The following is a 24,186-nucleotide window of genomic DNA, read 5'->3' as shown; positions in this document are numbered from 1 at the left end:
TAAGCCCCCTTTAACTACAAAGGATAAAGAACCAGAAGCAGCCCTTAACTCAAGGTTATGGTCTACATTAAAGAGGAATATGGACTAGTGGGTGCCTCTGACTCCTGAATTGTACACTTCTGAACTAACTTCTTGTATTCAGTGATGGATATTTCAATCAACTGAGAAGGTACTTTCATGGTCACAACATTTGCTGTCTAGGCCTTTATTGCATCTCACTATGATAACTCGGTTCCCCTTCACAAGATCGAATTACTGAAAACTCGAAATTCATAAGCTCGAAGCCAGAATCTCGAGTTTTCAGTAACTCGAAATTCTGCAGGGAAACAAAAACAACTGTAAAACAATTTTCTAAGGTTTTTGCAGGTGGGCAAGCCCCCCCTGCACCCCCCACACCCCCCTTCTTAAATATACCAACTCTGAGATCTCAGTTCAGTGAAGAAAAGGGAATTCTCCTGTTCTGCGGTATATGCATAAGCACACAACGGGAGAATGTCCTCTTCTCCGCTAAAGTCCGGTCACACAACTCGCATATTACACCAGGAACGATGCAGGGGGACCTAGCTCCCTGCATACACGTAAGTACATTTCTTTTTTTTTACTTTTACAGCTTCCCTTTACAATTTAGAGTTACTGAAAACTCGAGATTCTGGGCTCGAGCTGATGAATTTCGAGCTTTCAGTAATTTGATCTTGTAAAGGGGAACAGATAACTCACATTCTCATTCATGTGTAATAAATTAAATCATCTCAACTTTTGAAGGTAAACAATATTTCATTATTTCTCTTTATTTCACCATTTTTGATTATTTCACTATTTTATTGCCTTTTTTCTCTTTTTTAGAAGCCTCAATGAAAGTTGAGGCTACAGAGATTTTGCTGGAACTTCCACTAAATCCTTAGACTCATCCTAAACTTAAGACATGAATCATGTTTTTGAGTTTTTATCAAAATAAACTGACAACCAGGACTTTTGTCTCCCAGCTTCTGGTAGAAGCCACAAAATCTTGACAAACACTATAATCACTAAGCATCAAAGCACATAGCACACTGTGAGTGTCCTTAGGCACAAATTATAACCCACAATTGCACATAACTCCAGTTGGCAGGGTACATAATCACAAATATAATGATCATGATGACTGTAAAAATTTAAACTCAAGTAAAAAAAATACAATTCTGTAAACCAGACTTGCACAGGTACAATCCCCCCACTCCAAAATAAATGGATTGCAAAATCTGTGAAAATAAAATTGTTTCTGTTTCAAGTACTCCATAAAATGAGAATTACTTGCATGTGAAAGAGAATTTTATCTAAGCACTGTGAATAGCATGAAAAACTGAAGATATTTCAAGCATGTACATCTTTTGGACTATCTCGTACTGGACTGATATTAATGTGAATAACACCAAAATATTCTGGGTCATAATTGCAGATATTGCTGGGATTTTTTTTTTTTACCAGTAAAGAGGATTGTGGGAGGTAAGATATTCATACGTTTTTGAGTAACTTCTGACACTGAAAAAAATATATATATATGTATATGTATATGTATATGTATGTATATATATATATATATATATATATATATATATATATATATATATATATATATATATGTCTCAATGGAAAATCAGGAGCATCATAAATTGTCAGGTAACCATCTGGTAAAAGAAAAATTTATCAAAAAACCTTCAGTGAGCTGTGGAATGTGCATATTGTGAAGAACTTTTCCCTTTCCAGAGGGAATGACCAGCTTAAGGTGGTGCAAAATCTAAGAATGTTATATTTAATGGGGAAGGACACAAAGTTCTCATTACCCCGCCACTCAGACGTTATGTTAGTGTGTGCACATTTTTATGAAACTTTTTTAACCATAATTCTGCCATCTGTAGTATGGTCACACTGGAAATATGTCTTTAAACTTTAAGACAAGATGAACTTCCATTACTTACACAGTGATATAAAAGCAGCTGTACTGGTAAAGTTATTAAATTATTGATCATAGGCTGTCTGAGCTACTGAGAGAGTCAATCATGGACAAAATTCGTCATGCATTTTTAAGAATATGCATCATCCTTTGGGGGGTATTCAGAATTAATGTCAATGAATAAACAGTGTAAGAAGATAGTAAATAAATGTTCAACTTACAACTGTCTGCCACGCTAAGGAACAATACATTTGCAGAGCTTAGTTCCGCTGTCTTTCCAGTTGCAAAGAATGTAAATCCAAATTTGAAGACTGAAATAAAAATAATATTTAAATACATCATAAAGAATACGGCAACTCTGTTATTAGCATGCTGAAACAGTAAAGCATAAATTACAACATGACAGAAAAACTAACTAATCATCAAGAGAGAAGCAACAAAACATCCACAATTTGTCAAATTGGCTGTCACATTTAGAATGCAGCCTGTGTATCTCAGCGGACTACGGAAGTTAGCATGGGGGATGGTTGATGGTGTTGATGTTTCTAATCTGGAAGTAGTCACATCTTTGCCTGGTAGGTTTGGTAAAAAGGTTAAGTCCTTTACGTCACGGACACAAGGTATAGGGTTTGATTCTAACCTCAGGTTAGTTGCTAAGCTCATAACACCCCTTCAGAGCTGCTAGTCTAATATGAACCTAAACTAGTCAGTAAAAGCCAGATGTGGGATATTTTCTACAAGTGTGATTTCTGAAGTACAAAAAAAAGCATTTCTGCAGTTAGGTCACCTGTGTGTATTACTTACTATAACAGTAGGATGAGGTGATACACACCAAGAGAGAAAAAGAAACTGTTGCAGAAGCATAAGAAACAGTTTTCATTGCTTTCGTGTTATGTCAGTTCTGCTTTTTTCCTTAGGCATGATCAGCATTAAGCTTACAACGGTGCAATACTTAAGCCAGGGGCACAGGCAAGTGCACACATCAAATGACAGTTTTGTCAGGTTAATCACCATAATAGTAACTGATGTAGCAATATTCCTAATACTCAAAAGTTTGTGTTCTCTGACATCAGTTGTGCTCTGACCTGACATGCATGCAGTTTAATATACCTCTTCACATTGTCAAGACATGCACTGTGCTACATATCTACTGGCATCAGGCAGAACTAGCTCTGTATAAATGCATATTTATCTGGTAGCTCTTTCAACTTTTGTAGTTTAGGGTTTAACCAGGTACAAAACTTTAAATATTGAAAATGCATCCTTGGGGAATGTTTAAAACATGGGATAGCGCCTAATGGCTTACGGGTTTTCAAATACCCGAATAATGTCTCAGAAGGAACTGAACTTCACAAAGAATTAATAACTATTTTCGATAGATGTGGTCTGGACATTTTAAAAGCCTTGATTCATAACAATGATCGAGAAATGTTGATTTTAAATGAACAAATTGATACATTAGATTTATGTATTAAAAATGATTTGTTGTTTAGGGTACAGAGTGAACAGGACAAATATTATGGTATTAGGAGCGTGATAGATAAAAAATGTGATGATATTTTAAAAAGAAAGTGTAACAAATTAGACCATGACCTAAGGGAATACAGTGAGGGTAAACAATCTAACAGTAATGTTGACATTCAAAATACTGCATATGTTTCCATTTGCCAGGGATTCCATATATTCAATTACAGTTCCTTGGAAGTTACACAAAAATTTTTTAACTTATTTATGAAAGGTTTTAAATACAATGTGTCCAAGGCTTAATGTTCAAAAATGACAAAATAACAGCTCACAATAAACTAATAAGACAAATGTTGAAAAGCTACATAAATCATGCCTGAGAATACTGCCTGCCTACCCCCCCCCCCAAAAAAAAAAAAAACAGAAGACAGTCATTGACTGTATATCCTTCTGGTATTAGATTAAGATGAAAGCAGAGATTCAAATGGCCAAAGTCATGTATTCTAGTGACTGCTGTCATACATATACACAGCATGCCACCTCACCCCTACCCTCCAAAAGGTACCACCTATATACATGCTTATGTGAATGTGAGTTAAGTGAAAAAAATAATGATTACAGTAATGTATTACAATTTGTTACTCCAAGATGGTACAATTCCCCTACACAAACCAGAGTAATATTCTTTGTACACTTCTGAGCTCTGTTACAAGAAAAAGAAACAATGACCACATTGCCCCTAGCCCCAACACAATCTATAATTACCTGCAGTACACACCTTTGACGTTTGATTGCAAGGAAAATTAAAGAAGTAATGATCATGCCATCCTGAGCCCCCCACACAAGCTCCAGCAACCTTCTATACACACCTCTAAGCAGGGCTGGTTTTAGAATGGGTGAGTTTGAGGGATGAGGCTACCACTAAGTCCATATCAAAATCCATTTATACAGTCTAGAGTGTGGGAGCCACCAGATCCCCCCATAGAAGCTGTAAAGGTCTGACTGTTTTGTGATGCATTCTATGCCTTACTATTTGAAGCTAATTACTTATTAAACAGTTGACCAAAAGTTATGTATGTGTTTGGTATTATTGTGTGTATTTACAAATAAAAAAAAATCACTTTTACAGACACACAAACACACACACACACACACACACACACACACACACACACACACACACACACACACACACACACACACTGCGTGTTCATCTTCAGGGAAACTGAAGGAACGCCATTTCACCTACTGCTTGTCTTTTGACGTGTGGGAGGAATCAGAACACAAAACTAGGCACAGACGGAGACAAGGAAGGCATGCAAACTCCATACAGAAAAAAGCCACAGCCAGAAACTCAACCAGAATCAAGCACTGTGAAATGGCAATGTTGTTCACTGTGCCGCTGTGGCAATGAGCAGTTGCTTTCACACATATCCTCTTCCTGCCAAACCTCCAAAGATGGGTCTATGTAATTTGATTGAATACTCATTTAATTGAATCCCAAATGGTTGAACCCACTTGATTGAAAACTCATTATATATTTATTTATTTTTATTTTTTATTTTACATTTGTTGACTGGGTTTGTCTGACTGAGCTTAGTGGCCGTTTTTCAGCAGAGGCCCGGGGAGAAAAGCTCTAACTAAATATACAAGAGCTATTTATATAGTGATTTTATGAAATAAGCAGTAGTAACAAGAAAAAGAAATAAAAATGCAATACAAAACATTTGAAAAGAATACAGTGTCAGATTACATACAGCTTACAAACAGAACAGTAGACTAAATTCATCAAAAAACTTTGAATTTTGTTATTGTTATTTTTGTTGGGGAGACAGAAAAACGGAGAAGTCTACAGAAATCATGCAATGGTGTCATTTCTTATCATAAGAGCTGTTAGGGAATAGAGACTAGCAAAATTATGTGTTGATTGCAGTGGTCAGCCTCATGTTATACCCTCAAATCTGTATGAGTTTTCAATCAAATTGTCTTGACCAGGTGGCACATCTCATTACCAAGGGTTTTACTTCCAGGAAGAAAGTAGTCATCATCTCTCTCTACTCTTCCCACATTAGACCAATCATTGAGTATAATGACCCATTTGACATGTACCTCACTAGACACCTGCAACAGCTGAAGAGGCCACAAAAGTCCCTCACAAAGAGGATCCTAGGCGTTAAACACATGTCCTACACAGACAGACTCAAAAAAACTCCAGCTATTCTCTGTCTCATATCATCTACTAAGAGGCGATCTCTGCGTGACTTACACAGCCACGTCTGACCCAGCCCTGTTAGAAATCCTACATTTAAAGAAATCTCAATCCCTCCACACTACACGCTCTAGAGATCTCAACCTCATTACCACAATCAACAGAACATGCTAGAGGGACAGGTTTATAACCCAGAAACTGCCCATGTCCTGGAATAGACTTCCCATACATGTCAAGCAGAGCACCTCACTGGCCCTCTTCAAGAGAAATCTTGATGAGTGGATGGGAAATAGAAAGTTCAGCCCAGGGAACACTTCAGTGGCTTTACTTGACAGAGGCACTGGGATCTAACATCGGGTGGCACAATGCCAGGGTACTTCTATTGGCTAGGCTTGTAAAGGCTCCAGGGCCATTAGCCTAGTACACAGCTATGAACCTATGAATCAAATGACATAGACCCTTGTAAATACACTGCAACTACATCTCCCTCACATACACAATCATAATTGCACTGCCGATGATGTTTCTGTCTCAAAGTGAAAGAAATTATTGCCAGCTTGTTACTTTTGTGCTGCAACCCTACACAGAGACACAGAGAGTGACAGAGAGACAAACAGACACACACACACTTTCAGTAAATATTACTACATTGTGCAACACAAGTATTGACACACCAGATCAATGACTGTTGTTAGTTGTTGAACATTGTTTTCATTGACAGATTAACTGCTGTGTTTTTACATCAAATGTTGATTTTGTCAAATGCAGGGTTTCCTGCATTTGGTAATGTCAATGGTAAGTGTGTGTGTGTGTGTTCATATTAATGCTGAAAATTTTGGACATACAAGATGGTTCAGCATTAGGGGTGGGAGGATATGTGTCAGTGCTTTTGAGTTAAGACTGAGTAAGGACTAGGTAAAGAGATAGTTCTAGTACTGGGTGTATATAATGTATGAGTAGTGTACCAGGGTGTCTTGTGTAGAGGTACTGTTAGGGAAAAAAAGTACAGTTTTGTAAGCTGCACTTGGCTGTAACAGTAGATGTTCAAATTCCTCATTTCTGTGGTAAACTATAGGCTATATGAGATAACCAACCTGATTCAAAAAGCTCTGCCCCCCCCCTTCACTCTGACAGCTGATTGGCTAATCCCCATGGAGGGAAATCCAAGTGTTTCAGATGGAGAGCTGATGAAATCAGCAAGAAAAGGAGAGTAGTACTGCTGGGACTGAACTCATCCTGACGTCTTGGTGAGTACCTTCACGTGATAGACCCTGTTATCACAAAATCTCAACAAGACGACACTGATACATAGTCTGCACTTTATATTGGATATATCATGGAAAAAAGATAGGTTAAAAAATAAAAAGAGACATCTAGGTGCAGAACTCCCATTCTAAAAAAAAGTGCCCAATCCTGGTGTCCGCACTAGAAGAAATGGCAGTGTAGAATCTTCAAGACATGGAAACATTCCAACGATGGGGCTAGGCTAGGCTCAAGAAGGGAGGATGGCACCCTGTAGTAAACAGAAGTAGCAGTCCACAAAATCCACAAAAAAATTGACAGGCCAAAAAAGAGTCATAAAGATGACAGAGTGGACCATTGAGGATAAAGAATAAACTATGCATTCTTACTATTATGCACGAAACCCATAATTTACAGTTAGAAAGTATTTAAAAAGATTATTAGAGAAAAGAAAAATACCTGCACAAGAAAAACTGTCAAAATCTTTAAGTAAAAAGTTATGTTCATTAGTAGAAAAGGTCCATGAAGAGAATTACGTCGTAAAGAAACTTTGGGCTGCCCGGAAAAAGAAGCGACAGAGGAAGTGTGAAAATATAAAGATATTTGAAGAGAAATGCAAGCAAAGGTATTCAGATAAGGAAAATTTCACAATACAAGAAATAAAAACACAAAGGGGAATGTAGAACAGAATATTAGTAAAGCAGACGTTAAACAAATAGAAATTGAAGTTATAGAATACCTGTGAAGTGAAGGATTTAGTACAGAAAGTCTAACACAGGCTATGTCACAGTATGATGGAACAATGTGTCCCCAAATTAAGAAGAAACAGGTGGAGTGGGATACATCTGAAGAAGAAATATGGACATGGGAAAGAAAAACAGATTTGATATGGTGCAATATTTATGCAAAGGAGAAAGGAAATTTAATCAATCCAAACAGCAACACCAAATGTATTTAAAGAGAAAAACAGGAAAGGCATACAGATATGGAAAATTTCACAATACAAAAAATAAGAAAAAAAAATGGGAAAGAAGAAAAAAGAAGTTATGTACTCACCATAACATTCTATCTGTGTTGTCTGTTTTCATTCTTCCTCAATAAATGGTTTGGATCTGACTCTTAGAACTGACTCAGCCACTTTTTCCCGCTTGTGGAACACTGAAGCCCTTGAGCTCCTCCCTTACCCATAACGCACTAGTCCTTTACCCAGACCTTAGATCTTGTTTGCCAACCTTTAATCATACATAATATTTAATAAATAAAAATAAATGAGATAACAGTATCTGGAGCTCAAATAAAGGAACATTGGTTCCTTTATCATTTCTAATACTTCCAGAAGTCAAACTGGTCGAAGGTTGGAGGGATAGAAGCTGAGGAAGAATGAAAATGGACAACACAGATGGAACATTACATTGAGTACATAACTTCTTTACTTGATGTTGTCATATTCATTCATTGCTCAACAAATGGGACAGAGTCCCCAGCTACCTAAATCCTGGACGAAGAAGAAAAGCTTGCTTGGAAATCCAAATGAAAGGCACTTTATCAATGACATTTAGCTTTTCTGATGAAGACCTGGGTACGCTAAAGTCGAAAACGTATTCAAACATTTGTGGCGTTAATGTAACTCGCTTTGAATAAAGGAGTTTTATTTGGTTTCAGCCTTTCATTTGGATTTCCAAGCAAGCTTTTCTTCTTGGTTTTGGTATTTTTCAGCTCGCTTTACCATCGCTATTTGGTACCTAAATCCTGGGACAACTCTAAGGAAAGATATTACTGAGCACCGCTGAGCCGAAGGCTGCTGTTCCCCTAGAGATCAGATCCAATTTGTAATGAGCAATAAAGGTATGAGGATTAACCCAAGTTGCAGATACAGATATGGATACAAATATCATCCAGGAAGATATTGATAAAAATACTGATGAAGTTGTCATAGACCTGGTAGAATGAGCTTTTTTTTTTTTTTGCAAACAAAGGAAATACAATCAGTTAACCATTTGGCTAAGGTCACTTAGTAACTGGTTTGCCCAATTTTGCATCAGAAAAAGAGACAAATAATTGATCTGATTTCCTGAAAATTTTTTGTCCTATGTAGATAAAAATATAGCTGTTTGTGAACATTCAACAGGTGTAACATATACTCTCCTTTGTTTGAGAAATTTGGAAAGAAAACTAGAAGGTTAACAGTCTGACTAATATTGGATTCTGACATCACCTTAGGAAGGAAGGATGGTCAGTTTGTAAGGCTATCCTATCCTTATGAAAAATCAAATAAGGAGGCTTAGAAGATATAGTCTGAAGTTCTGAGATTCTTCTACTAGCAGATGTAATGTCCATTAAAAAGGTAATCTTCCAGGTGAGAATTTTTGGTTCACACTTGGCTGACGGTTAAAACGGAGATTGGGTCAAAGATTGTAAAATCAAATTCAAATCCCATGGGGAAGTGGGATCTTTAAAAGGGGGTCAAAGAAGAAAGGTTCCCCTTATAAAGGCCTTACAAATTTTGAAACAAACTAAAGATGAATAATTTACTCCAACGTAAAAACTAGAAATGGCAGCTAGTTGTTCTTTAATAGTTGAAGAACTAGCACCTTTGTTAAAAATTGTAGCCAAAACCTCTAGAACTTTAGAAAATGGCACTGAAAAATGGTCAATGTCATTTTGTTGTGCCCAAACACCAAACCTTTTCCATTTACTTTTGTAAATTTTTCTAGTTGAAGCTTTGTGGAAGCATAAAAGAATGTGGCAGACAGGGAAGCACAGCTTGGGCCCCTCTGGCTAACAATGGAAGTGGTGAAACCATGCAGTCAATTTTAGGCCTAAGATGTTTGGGTGTATCAGGTATGTCGGATGAGACAGGAGGTCTGGAACTGGATCCAGAATCCATGGTGGGCAAAGCAAATGACGACAAAGAAAGGAGAACCAAATCTGACAAGACCAATAAGAAGCAATGAGGATGACAGTGCTCTTCAATCGATATGCTTTCTGAAGAAATTTGGGGATTAGAGGTACTGGGAGAAGTAAGGCATAGAGAAGACCTGGGGGGCAATCGTGGAGAACAGCGTCCCTCAGTGATTCCCCCAGTAGGGGGACAAGGGCTAAGAAACTACTGCACTTGTTGTTGAGGGGAGATGCACAGACATCACAGCAAGAATGGCCCAATTGACTAAACATCTTTTCCACCACTTTCAAGTTGAGTGAACATTCATGACGCAAATGGATGTGCTTAACTTGTCTGCTATCACACTGGAATTCCCTGGAATGTGCATTGCCATTACAAATCGACTGGATGAGATTGCCCATTGTCACAACCTCAAAGCTTCTTGACAGAGGGGATACGATTTGGTTCCTCTTTGTTTGTTGATGTACCAAACCACTGACATAGTGTCCAGCTGAATCACAATGGCCCCTTTAGGGAGAGTGTCTTGGAAGCCCTCCAATGCTAGGAGGACAGCTCTCATGTCTAGGACATTGATATGCACACTGGCCTTTTCAGGAGACCATTTGCCTTGGACTGTCTTTCCCAAGAAGTGCCCCCCACTTGATTTGGGAAGTGTCCATGGTAACTATGGTCTTGGACTGAGGAAGACTAAAGGGGCCACCTTGTATTATCTGACAGAGTAAATCCACTGAAGAAGGTAATATTTGCGTGCCTGAGTTATCTTGATTTGGGTGGATAAGGGTTGGTGAAGAAGAGACCACTGAGTCACTAGGGTCCACTGAAGAATTATCATGTGGTATCTTGCTAATGGAACCAAAACTTCTGCAGCAGACATTGACTCCAATGCTTGAAGAATCAATTGAGTTGAAAAAAGGAATTTTTAATGATTTTTGACCTTGAATCGTATGGATTGTACCTTTGGCAAAGGAAGGGAGGCTGTCAAGGATACTGTGTCAAACAAAGCTCTGATATTTGAGTTGGTTCTAGTTGAGATTTTTTGTTATTAATAGTAATTCTCAGGTGACAGCATAACTGGAGTACATAATCGTGTGCTTTGATCAGATCAGATGATGCCTGGTCACAGTGATTATGAGCCACTCGTCAAAGAAAAGAACACCTGAAATTCTTGCAGTCTCAAGCGAGCTGCCACTACTGCCATGAATTAGGTGAACACCCTGGGGGCTGTGTTGAGACGAAAGGGCACAGCTCTGAATTGGTAATGACTGGCTCACAGCTGGAACTGTAGGTATTTTCTGGACTGTCTGTTCATTTTTTATATGACAGTACACATCTTGAAGACCTACTGAGCACATCCAGACATCCTTGTGCAGGAAAGGCAGAATGGACTGAATCATGACCATCCAGAACTTTGTACTGACTTGTCCAGAATGCTGAGATCCAAACTGGTTTCCAGTCTATTTTCTTTGGCACTAAAATAATCTTGAGTAAATGTTGAACTCCTCCTGGTCTGGAAGACCTCTTGGATGACTCTTTTTTTGTAGCAGACTATTTTTAATTTTTATTTCTAGTGTTGCTACTTTCCACTAATCGGTGGAACATTGGAAAGATTGTTTGCTGTTAAGGGAAGTTAGGAAAGGGGGATTTTATAACCTATGGAAATAATCCTCTGCACCCGTGAATCTTTCATAATCTCTAGCCAGGCTCTCTGGTGCAGGGATAAATGACCCCCGACTGCCTCCAGAAGTGGACAGTTGGACTTCCATTAAGGAGCACTGGTAGGATCTGTCGAAGAAGGTATATCTAGATCCTTGGTTTTGCGGTCCTCCTCTGCCACATGAGTGGTGTCTTATGTTACAGTTCCCTCTCTGCCCCTAGGGAAACTATCTCCATGTGGATCTCGGAAAGGACCCTGGGACTTTCTGAACTACATTTTTTGACCACCTCGTTGATTCCTAGAAAAGGTCCCGAGGAGTCGAAAAACATACACCCACAGCAGACAGGGTTTTACTATCCTGCTTACACCTGAATAGTGTGTTTTAACCTTGGGGCCAAATAAAGAATTTCTGTCAAAGGAAGCATTGATGAAGGAAGACTTGATGGGTTCAGTGAAATCACACAGGTGATCCAGACAGGTCTCTTAATGCAAATGTCTGAACCCACAGCCCTTAAAGTACCTTCAGCCGCATGTGACATGAGCCTCATGGATGAATTTGAAATAGACTGTAGGGTAGCCAACTGTGCGGCAATCAAGGTCTCTGCCTCAGAAGTAATGGTCCCAGCGAGGAATTTGGTAAGTTCTTTAATAAAATCCTTCTGAAATCTAGTGAAGTGTGCCAAATAATTCAGTGACCGAAGTGCAAAATTTGCTGAACCATATACATGCTTCCTGAATCTGTCTAGTGCCCTAGACTCCCTGTTAAGGGGATGAACAGAGGAACTTTGTTCTTCAAGTTCCTTTTTTGTGGCTGCTGCTAAGACCATGGCATCAACTGTTACTCCTTTGCTCCAAAATTCCCTGTCCCTGGATGATGCCAGGATCCTGTTGGGTCTCTTGGGGGGTTGGTTCAATGGAATCAAGTTCCTTCCATGCCATCAAGAGATCAAATCAATGAGCTTGTCGATGGGCAAAGTCAGCCAGCAGGTAGATGGGCTAGCTCCAAAGGCTTCCAGGAATATTGATTCCTGTTGGGAAGGGTTATCAGTACACCAGCCACCCAGACCAGCCACTCGTTTGCTTGAGGATTTCTAGTACATCTTCAAAGGAGATGTCATTAGGTGATGATCTTGGGGACCCTTCCTCCTCATCAAAATCAGTATCCTCCATGACAGACTCTTATGGAGAGTCTAAGTGCCTCCTTTCCATTTTCTTTTCCTAGGGACCTATTCAGTGGGATATTTCCAGAGAAGTATCAGAAGATATCAATATACCCTGCTGTGTATCCTGGAGACTCTCGGCTTGCTGTCCCTGTAGTGCAAGAAGTTAAGGCTCAAGATGCAAAGACAACTGGGTCTGGGAAGTAGGAGCCAAACAGGGTGGATACGTCCTTTCTCTTAGAGCACAGAAAACTCTCTCCACTACCTTGACACCAGAATGCCTTGGAGAAAAGGAGACCAATGGCTCCAAGAAGAGATGCTCCTGGACCATCGGCTCCTTCTGACCCAAAGGCAAACAACTAGAGGCAGGAGTTGGAGCCGAGCTGTCCACAGTCAAGGCTCCAAGGGGAAGAGACAGCTCAACAACTTTGGAGTTGACTCCAGCACCTCTGATCCAGCACTGATGCTTCGGCTCTAATAGTCATCCGTCTCCAATGTGCTCAGAGCTGGTCCACTCAGAGATGGAACCAGCATACAAGACACAATGGTCTTTGATCTAATACAGATGGATCTGGGATCCTCGGATCCAACTGCTCTGAAATCAAAGGTCAGATGAGAGAAGGAGACAAAACAGGCAGGGTAGTACTCGTGAAGGTCTCCAGACCGGGTGGGGTAGGAGCCAAGAGAACCCCCATTTGAATTTGCGTCAAGTGGAATTTCATCATCCTGTCCACATCTGCTTCAGTCAGCCTTCTGGAGGAATGAGAAGATGACGCTATTGATGAAGCCCTAGAATGATGCCACCTTTCCAGAAAGGGAGATGGAAGATGAGAAGGCACTGGATTCAGGCTTAGGGGAGATCTGATCCAAGTTAACCTTTCCATATGTTTTTTTCAGATCTGAGGGGGTCAGATCCAAAATCTTTGTTTTTGGATCTGAAGTAGTTGGACCACAAGGTTATGTCTTTAGATCCGAAGGTTTTGAAATTTTCAGAGGTGGTTCCGAACCCAGAGTTGAGGAACTTTGAGGGTCCAGGAAAAGCTTTTCATAAGGTTCACAAGTGTGTACTAGGCTAATTGCCTTGGAGCCTTTACAAGCTTAGCCCATATGATTAACCTGGCATTGTGCCAACCGACCTTAGTTTTCAGTGCATCTGTCGAGTAAAGCCATTGGAGTGATCTCTGGGGTGAATTTTCTATTTCCCATCCACTCATCAAGATTTCTCTTGAACAGGGCCAGTGAGGTGCTCTGCTTGACATGTATGGGAAGTCTATTCCATAGCATGGGCAGTCTCTGGGTTATGAACCTGCCCCCCCCCCCCAAGCAAGTTCTATTGATTGTGGTAATGAGGTTGAGGTCTCTGGAGCGCGTGGTGGGCAGGGATTGGGATTTCCTCAGCTGTAGCATTTCTAAAAGAGCTGGGTCAGACATGGCTTTGTAAGTCAAGCAGAGATCGCCTCCAAGTAGACGATAAAAGACAGAATAGTTGGAGTTTTTTTAGTCAGTCCATATAGGTTTTTTTAGTCAGTCCATATAGGACAAGTGTTTAAGGCCTAGGATCCTCTTTGTGAGGTACTTTTGCAACCTCTCCAGTTGTTGCAGGTGCTTAGTGAGGTACATGCCAAATGGACCATTGTACTCAATGATTGGCCTAATGAGGGAAGAGTAGAGGGAGCCTCTTTTTTGTCCTGTATTTAGAGGTTTGAGCCCCAAATTATGTATCAGAAGATTTTGATGGAGGAAATCATCTCAAAATTAATTTCTCCTATCAATAAGGGTCCTAGGATCAAAGACCTTACAAATATCACAGGCACAATCCAAGTGGGCCAGACCTAAACAATAAACACACATATCATATGTATTAGATAGTGGAATTTTATGGCCACAGGCTGTAGATTTTTTTAAAATTGGAGGGTTTTTTCATCCATATCTGTTCTACAAAACAGAAGAAAAAAAGATTTTTTTTTTTGGAAAAGAAAGATAAAGAGAAAGCATTACCAACAATGGCAATGAATGAATACAGAATATACATCAAAAGGTGTAAGGGAGGCAAAAAGGAAAGGGAAAATACTAAGTAAGGCAGTGAAGACTTACAATAAAAAGTGTAGAAAAGGCAAGGGTGGATACGTAGAAAACTTTACCAACAAATAGGATAAAAAGTTAAACAAAGAAATTTCTATATTTACTCACAAAAAGCTACTACTGCTCGAGAGCTGACAGTGAATATGTCCATAAGTGAAGGCAGCAAATGAGATCTGTGTAAGGGAGGAGCTTGAAAGTTTCAGTGTTCCATGAGCTGGAAAAAGCAGCCGAGTCAGATCCAAGGGTTGGATCAAAACCCATTTGCTGTGGAATGAATGAAAATTACAACATCAGATACAGGATTAGTAATGAAGCACTAAAGAAACAGAAACTGACGTTATGGATTACCTGTGAAGGGAAAGATTCAGTGTAGAAAAAAGATTCAGTGTAGAAAATCCCACTCAGGTAAGGTCACAACCTAAAAACTATAGACCAGTAACTTGCCTTCCAATGTTGTACAAACTATACACTGGAAGTGATGCAAACATAGTTTATAGTAATTCAGAAGAAAACACAATCATGGCAAAATAACAAAAGGGTAACAAAAGACAGTTATGTGAAACAAAGGATCATTTGTTAAATAAAGCCATAATGGAGAATTGCAAAAGGGGAAGAATCTAAGTATGGCATGGACAGATTACAAAAAAGCAAGTGACAGCATCCCACATTCATGAATAAAGGAGTGCTTACAGATGTATAAGATACATCCTACATTGATCAGCTACATTACAGTGACCATGAAACAGTGGCAAACCACTTTTCAATTAAGCCATGACAAAGGGCAAATATTATTATCTTAAGGATAAAAATTCAAAGGAGGATATTCCAAGGTGATTCTTTGTCAATGCTGTTGTTTCGTCTTGCCTGTAATCCACTAAACTGTTCACTTAATAGATTAGGTCTTGGTTACTATTTTATCCCGAAAACAAACTTGCCAAAAGATTTCTTATCTACCTTTTCTGGATGACTTAAAACTGTATAGTTCATCAGACAAGGAGTTGAAAGCAGATCGACAAGTGGTTAAAACTTTCTCAGATGTACGAATGACATTTGATCTAGATAAATTTGCAAAAGCAACATTTAAAGCAGGGATGTTGCAGTACCAAGAAAATATCAATCTAAGACAGGAATGTGATATAAAGGAGCTTGAGCAGGACAGAGTGTACAAATATTTGGGAATTGATGAAGGACTGGCAATAAAACATGAACAAATGTGAATAAAGCTCTGTATGGAATACTTCAGAAGACTAAAACTAATATTGAAAATAGCCTTGACATCTAAGAATAAAGTCCAGGCTATAAACCAATTTGCTCTTCCTGTTTTAACTTATAGTTTTGGTATGATTGACTGGCCCAAAAGGTATATGATCAGTTGGACAGAAACACGAGAAAAATGCTTCACACTTATCAAATGATTTATAACAGTCAATGTACATCAAGACTATACGCTCCATGTTCTGAAGGAGGTATAGGCCTCCTCGAAATTAATTACATGAATTGATCTGCAGTCATCAATTGCATGAATATCTGCTGATCCAAACATAGCAAAAGCTTTACAACATGAGGACAGGAAGTCTAAGACAACCTCTCTGCTTAGTTTAGCAGAAGGATTTAGGAAGCAAGCAAGAATGGAAATCAAACCAGAAAGCAGACCAAAATCAGACAGCAATTGAATGTGCTAAAAACAGAAGATAGAATATAAGGAGAAGGGTCAGATGAGAAGGAAAAGAAATGTGGAAACACTATAAATACAGCAGCAAGTATAGAGATCTTCTGAAACAATCTCATGTTGATCAAGAGTTGAAGCAGGAATGGTTAAGAAGAGGTGAGTTGAAGCCAAAGGATGAAAGGTTAATAATGGCAGTACAGGATAGTGGATGATGTACACGTTGGTTTACGAAGTCCATTGAACATGTGGGAGAAACAGACAAATATAGATTCTGTAAAAAAGAATTGGAAACAGTCACACACCTTGCAGTGTTGGGTTTGATATACTCATGGCAGATGCCCTGTATACTGAAAGACACAATAATGTGGCAAGATTGTTGCATTGGGGATTGTGCAAACACTACAATATAGAAGTAGCTGAGAAGCACTGGAAACATGAACCACAAAATATTATAGAGAATGATGAAGTGTACATCATATGGGGTCATCCATTACCAGCAATTAAAAAAACAGATGAGAACAACTATAGTAATTCATGAAAAATGATAAAAATAGCATTGATTACTGAAATTGCTAAACCTAGTGATTACAGTGCCCCATGTACAGGGAAACACAAAGTCATAAAATATCAAGATTTGCAGGCAGAAATGATAGCAATGAGGAAGAAAGATACCCAGAGAGTCCCAATAATAGTAGGAGCAATGGGTCTAATAAAAAAAAACATCTACAGTTATATTTAGATATACTACCAATGCATTTAACTCCATTTGAACTGAAGAAGGAGTCAGTTCTGGACACGTTGCAGATGCTGCGAAAAGCACTTTTGGCTCACATCAAAGACTGAAACTAATTTTATGAACTTTAATCATACCCTGACATAGGAATGGGGTCTATTTCTGTCATGGTATTAGAATACCAAAGGATCTGGAGAAATTAAACTGAGTGAAATCAGCAATCAGAGTGAAGATTTCTTTAGGACTTTCTTGCCCCTACATTGAGAGAACAGCCTGCCAATACCAAAATAACTAACTAATAATAACAATAAAATATATAAAGTCGAAATAATTACTGCCCTACTTTATATCCCAACCACAACTATATTCAAGAGTAGGGGGATGGAGGTTGGCTGTGGTTATGGCAGCAGTGAGGAATTCTGACATCTATTGTTATGGGTATGTGCAACTTACACAACTGTACTATGTGTATCAGTCCCACTGCTGCAGTAGTCCTTAGGCTATGTGGGTTAAATACTAAAGCCTATCCCATCCTGGGAAGAGGAAGGATATGGATCTAAGAGCCCATGAAGTATGGTTTTAGCAAAGGTTTACATGGACCTAGAAAAGGAATCCAGCTTTTAATGCCTAGTAAAAGTATTTACACAAGACCACGTAGATGTCTACAGAATGCTTCTCGAGATCACCCCTTTGGGGTATGCTATTGAAGAAGACGAGCTTCTAGCAGAATGTGCCACGAGACTACCTGGAATGGATTTGTCATGGTGAGAATAAAAACAAAACAGTAGCTGAGGACAACAGCCTGGAAACTGACAGTTTATTCACAGGATATACCTGTTTGCCCCCTGTTAAGAAATAAATAGCAGATCAGCTTTTCTAAAGGATTTAGTTTTGTCAGGATAGCACCTGAGCTGCCAATGCATGCCGAGAGCATGCAGAATCTGTTCTATCTGTTTTTTAGGTTCTGGGCAGAAAACTGAGTGACTGATGGCTTGATTCAAAGAAAACTCTGAAACCACTTAGGGCATGAATGAGGGGTTTGTTCTTAAAGAGATCCTATCCTTATGGAAAATCAGATAGGATTCTCTCATTAGAAAAGATTGTAACTCAGATACTCTTCCTGCAAATGTCACAGCAAATATGAGTACAGTCTACCAAGTCAAGAACCTTAAATCAGCTTGATTGGCAGGTTCAAAAAGTGACATAGTCAATTTCTCCAGCACGCAGTTGAGATCCAAAGGAGGAGCAACCTTTTTATGAGCAGATCTCAAGTGTAAAACTCCTTACAGAAATTGTTTCACAACAAACAGAGAAGAAATACGAAGATTCATGGGAAGATATGCTGAAATGGATGCAAGATGAACCTTTACAGAAGAATAAGCGAGGCCAGAGGATAATAACACACATATATTTCAGCACTAGTGGTACAAAATGACTGATGGGCATCTGGTTATTGGTTAGGTGCTAACAGTAAAAATCACATCCACTTGCTTCCTTTAGTATCTGCTGCACATCCTTGTGAAACCAGTGCCTAAAAGGTATTAAAACTGAATCATCCAGGCAATCAGTTGAAGTTAGTTGATACTGGGGTATATCAAACTCTCCCCATCTTGTGTGAACAGACCCAGTAAGTGAGGAGGTTTGTGGTAATTGCCATTGGCTAATTCCATAAGAAAAGAGAACGTATAATTGCATAGTGGGAGGGGAGTCTGAGCTTTTGACAGATGGGCGGTACTGGATTACCTTGACAGATAACCCAAAATGTCACTGAGGCAGTGGGAATGATGAACGTGCAATGATGCCTGGGCCAACAAGGGGGGGCACCACAATGACTTTGGAGAATTCTTTTGAATCTTCAGTATTACCACAGATATCCCTGGAAAGAAATGAATAAAGGAACATTCCCTTCCAAAGGAATAAAAACACATCTGTCTTCTAGGCTTGCTTGCAAGGATACCTAGAACAAAACGTGTTTAGCTGTCTGTTTTAAAGGAGGTGAACAAATCTATTTAGGATGTTCCCTACAACTGGATAAAAACTCCTCCCCCTCATTTAATTTCCATTTGTGTGGGTTTGCCCTGGTCCAGCTAAGCTTGTCTGCAAGTAAGTTTTGCTCTGACAGAATATAAGATGATTGGAGAGTTAATGAATGCTGAAGAGCAAACCTCCAAGCTATCGCTGCCAGCCTGCACAGCGGGTATGACCTTGTACCTCTCTGCTTATTTATAAACCATATGTCTGTGGTATTGCCTGTAATCACTTGAAGAGGTGCTTGGGACCAAAGGTGATGAAGAAACTTCAAATAATGGATCAGAACCAAAATCTCATTTAAGCTGATGTGCTTCAATTTGCCTGAGGGATTCTGCAGGCCTTGTACTTGTAACCCTCTAGAAATTGCTCTCCAAACAAAATCTGGCATTTCTCTGGTGATAAATTGGATTGAGGTCTGATAAGAAAAGGGGAGACATTTACTTGAATTTGTTGTGTCCAGCAATGCAGTTCCCTTTTTATAAAATCCAAAAATAGAATTTGATACTAAAGGAATGCAAATATTGGGTCCGTGTTTTTTTTTTTTTTTTTTTAGAAACTACTGTATCTTTCTCATGTGTATTCTTGCATGAGGTGTCATGAGAACCACAGAAGCCCTGAACCCGAGAATCCTGGGGAATTCTCTTGCAGAATCCTGAGACTGATTAGACACGTTAAAAAAAAAAAAATCGACATAAAGATCCACCATGTCTTGTGTCAAACAAGCCTATTAAAGAGAATAATCTATAACGCATCCCAGAAACACAATCCAATGAGACTGAATCAAGGAGGATTTTGCAATATTTACCTGCAGGCCCACATCTGTCAACAGACATAACCCATGTTAATGACTTTTGACATGTGGATAAAGACTCTGCAAAAATAAGTGAGTCATCTAAATAAAGAAAGACGCGAAGGCCATTCAGTCTGCAATAAGTTGTCTGGAGCTAGACATTTTATGAATCCCCTTGGAGCTGTAGATAAACCAGAGTAAAGCAGAGAACTGATAATGTGACCCAGAAACAGAGAACCTTAGAAATTTCCTGAAGCTGGTAGGTACTGCAATGTGGTAATAAGCATCTTTTGAGTCTAGTTATCAAATAACTCATGCAAGAAATGAGAGGTAACAGGTTCCATAGGGTCTACATTTTGAACTTTGGAACGTTCATGTAAAGATTTAGAAAAGGAAAGCTCTAGTACAGGTCTCCTAGATGCCCCTTTCTTTAGTACCAAAAACATTCTGGAATAGAAGCCTTTGCCCCTTTGACTTAAAGGCATTGATTTTACAACTCCCTGGATGTGCAATGGTTGAATAATCTGAGGACAAAATTCAATCTGGTATGCAGCATAGGGAGGTATTCCCCTGAAAGGAGGTTTTTGTACCCAGTGTCATCTGTAACCCTCCTGCATTATTTTCATCGCCCAGAAGTCCTAGACAAACTTTTTTCCACAGAGAAGTATTGAGGGCCATTTTCTGGGACAGATTTGTAGAGATATTGACTGGGGAGTGGGAAAAGGGTAAGGAATGTTGGCATGGTCATTCTGTAATGTTGATCTCTCCATTTTTTCTGAAAAGTCACCCATTTTTTATTGTTATTACCCTCTTGCCAGCTCTTTTTTTACATTTTGTTTGGCAGGAAAAAATAGTTTTGTTTATTTGTATTTTTTTTTTGTGTAAGAGGAAGGTCTAAATGATTTGTGTTGGGGTACAAGAAACAGCTTAGAAATTCCCTGAATTAATTTCACTGTTTCATCATATTGTCTGAGAACCTGGATAGCAGAAGAGCCAAACAATACCTTCTTATCTAAATCCGAATCAAAGATTTCACAGTTTACCTCTTTAGCAAACTTTTGGTTATATACCCAAGCATATCTTCTCAACACTGTTGTACGATTGCTTATGTTGTAAGTGATGGTTTAATAAAGATGTTTCGTGTTTAAAAAAAAGGGGGCAGGAACTGAATAATTTATGTAATGTTTACGTTATATGATATATAGCAATATACATGAAGTATAATGTTTGTTAATGTTAATTTGTTAATACAGTTTAATTACTTCTGTATAAATGTAAAATTGCCTATGTCAAAAGTGATAATTCAATAAAGGTGTTAAAAAAACACTGTAGCAGACGCAGTGGCTCTAGACACAGTATCTGCACAATCATGCACACACTTCAAACAAGGCTTAGGTACCTAAGAAAGGATAGACACAGTTTTGTTCAAAAAAGAGCTTTCTTCTGTAGGAAACATGGAAACCAATTCCCTCAGATTGACCATATGGCATGGCATAAATATCCACATATCAATATGAAAAATATCTTAACCATTAATCCACAAAAGACTGCAACCTCTTTAAGGTTATACATGTCTTTCACTCTGAAGGACCCACTAAATAATACAATTAACTCATTTAATTCTGAGTAGCAGGAGGCAAATTAACACCTGTCCTTCCTGAGATCTTCAAAGTCAGGAAACTACTTGCTTCTTGGGAGTTTTTCTCCAAAATCATCTATTGAATACACACACCATTAGATTTACAACAACTGATAAATGATGTCAGTTACAAAATATGTAAAATGCAATACTTCTTTGGTAGACAACAGGCTATAAACTGGTGTTAGTATCAAAAGTGTGTCCGTAGATGCTGATTTTATATTGCAGTATAATGAAATATGAAGGAAAAATGTATTTTGTTTGCCAAAAAAGATGAAGTGTGAACTTCAAATATCTGTCATTAATTACTGAATAAAGTACTTAACGATTTGCTAGGAAAAATTACAGAGAGTACATTTTGGAAGCCCCTAGCTCCTCCCAGTAAATCCACCACTAAAAATGATAATAATAATAATCATTAAAAAAAAAATTGCCTCATGCTTCAGTAGCTGCTTTGAACCAGCCAACCAATGACCATTCCTTCCTTCTTTTATATTTGCAGGCTCTCTGCTCCAGCAAATAACAGAAAACCAGAAATCAGCAAACTGATTGGTGAAATGAACTGACCTTCCAAAGGTCACTGCATTTAACCGGTAACCTCCCAGTCAAGCACCTGGACCCTGGATAAGGAAGTCTGCAGGTAGGGTTGCCACCTTTTTCTGTAGCCAAAACTGGACCAAGGCCGCCCCCCTCTCACCTCCCATAACCCCACCCATCTCTCCTCTATCCTTGGCCACTTTCTTCCCATTTCCTGAAGTCACTGTCAAGTCAGGTGTGGAGGAACACCCTATTTTCCATTTGCGGTGCTTTTTTTTCTGATTTACTAAGCTTTTCTGTAAATAAGCATAGTAAATCTGCCACTTTAACACATTACAATAGTCTGTTTCTTTTACTGGAGTTCATACAGTGTTTTCCGGACTACTGGACAATTGGTTTGATTTCTGGATAGTCCGGAAAAAAAAAACGGATAGGTGGCAATGCTATCTGCACTGCATTTGTATTTTATTTTATCTCTCTAAAGAAATGCAGTTTTTTACTTAATAAAGGAAATGAAAAGAAAAACAGCCTGGGGACTGGTAACAAACAGCAGCCCCTGCACCACATTTTGAATAGACCATGCATTGAAAAAAGAGTAAAGAAGTCCATCAGGTGAAAGTTATGGAAAGATTTCCAACCTTCTCCCTTTAGGAGCAAGAAAATCAGTAGCTAAAAGCAACGCATTACTAGAGCCTGAGTATGTTTTGCCATTTATTGATCTCCTCACAAAACACAGCCCTGCTGCAGACTATCATTAATATAATATATAACTTTACCTACCAGATGCCAGAACCCACCACTGCCTACTACTTCAGAAAACTAACTGGTTACTAGTTATAAGATAAGAGACTATTATACAAACAACATGCATTTGTTCAACTTTCCTTCATACTTATAGAATGAACAACTTCGTATGACTCAACATCATGGAATAAAAATACTTTAACCTTTGAAGGACTCCCATTCAGCACAATGGCTCCTCTACAGGTGGTCAAGATTAAGTTTCTAGAGCATCACCTGCCTGAAGAAAAGGATGCTGAGGAACATAACAAATTGTTACAGGTGCAATTTCTAAGTGTATGCCAGCAATGACTCTCTTCCTTTGGGAGATTTCTCCCTTCATCAAGGTGGTGCAAACCTGGAGTTGGTATATGTAAGTTCTGAGGGTGCAGGGAGAATTGACCCTGCTGAGTTTCAGGAATTATTGTTCTGCATTTCGGGTGCTTGGGGTTGTGCGGTTTGGCAAGCTACAATAGAACTCAGCACAATAATTGGTGAAAAAAACTTCCTAAACTAGAAACACCCCGTTGGAAGAATCTTCTCAAACAAGTAACACAGCAGCAAAGACACTGAACCTTTTCAAATGAAGTTCATGGCGCATTTACTTGAATATGAATGGAATTTCTTCAAAGATACAGGATAGAAACTACACTTAATTTTGCAAAGGAAGCAAACTGCAATACTAACAATGTACATAAGGAACATCTGATTGCCACTGTACTGTCTTTGTTCATAACTTAAAACTTATCAAAACATTACCTATGTGTTTTAGTGTATTTAAAAATATTGGTAACTCTGTTGTATTTATAATGATGTGCTTGTACTGCCTGATTCCTATTTTAATGCAATACAGTTATTTAAATTGTTACTCACAAGTGAGAGCAAATCACAGCTGAAAATGGCCCTTGTACCAGTCCACCCAACTGGATAACAAATGGATGCACACATAAATAAATTACTGAAACATAATTACTAAAGCATAAGTAAATTTTCATCTAGCTTGCAAGATGTGTCTTTATAGTTAGCTCAGCTATTAATGGATTGTACATTAAACAGTAGAATACCTACCTATATTCATAGGTTCATAGGTAGGTACTAGGCTATCGGCCCACGGGCCTAAGTAAGCCTAGCCAACAAGGTTCCCTGGCTTACGCCACCCAAGAAAGTTAATTTCCTGTGCCCCTGTCGATCAGAGACACAGAAGTGATCCCCGGGGTGTATTTCCTATTTCCCCTCAACTCATCAAGATTTTTCTTGACGAGTGCTAATGAGGAACATTGCTTGACATAGACGGGTAGCTTGTTCCACAGTATAGGAAGTCTCTGGAACAGGAATCTATCCCTTCAGCATGTCTTGTTTATTGT

At 38.8% G+C, this 24,186-nt stretch overlaps 1 protein-coding gene across 1 annotated transcript in view; it reads right to left on the bottom strand.

The window, feature by feature from the left end:
- Positions 1-24,186, bottom strand: part of LOC122810718 (ammonium transporter 1 member 3-like) — a 998,780-nt gene that overhangs the window by 938,280 nt on the left and 36,314 nt on the right. Inside the window, exon 2 of the mRNA XM_044082282.1 lies at positions 2,152-2,241. Coding sequence (XP_043938217.1) covers positions 2,152-2,241 — 90 coding nt within the window. The remainder of the gene's footprint in view (positions 1-2,151; positions 2,242-24,186) is intronic.

The sequence above is a fragment of the Protopterus annectens genome, chromosome 9.part0 (genome assembly GCF_019279795.1).
Source record: "Protopterus annectens isolate FY-2018-M chromosome 9.part0, PAN1.0, whole genome shotgun sequence".
NCBI lineage: Eukaryota > Metazoa > Chordata > Ceratodontiformes > Protopteridae > Protopterus > Protopterus annectens.
This window is presented reverse-complemented; position numbering and strand designations above follow the sequence as displayed.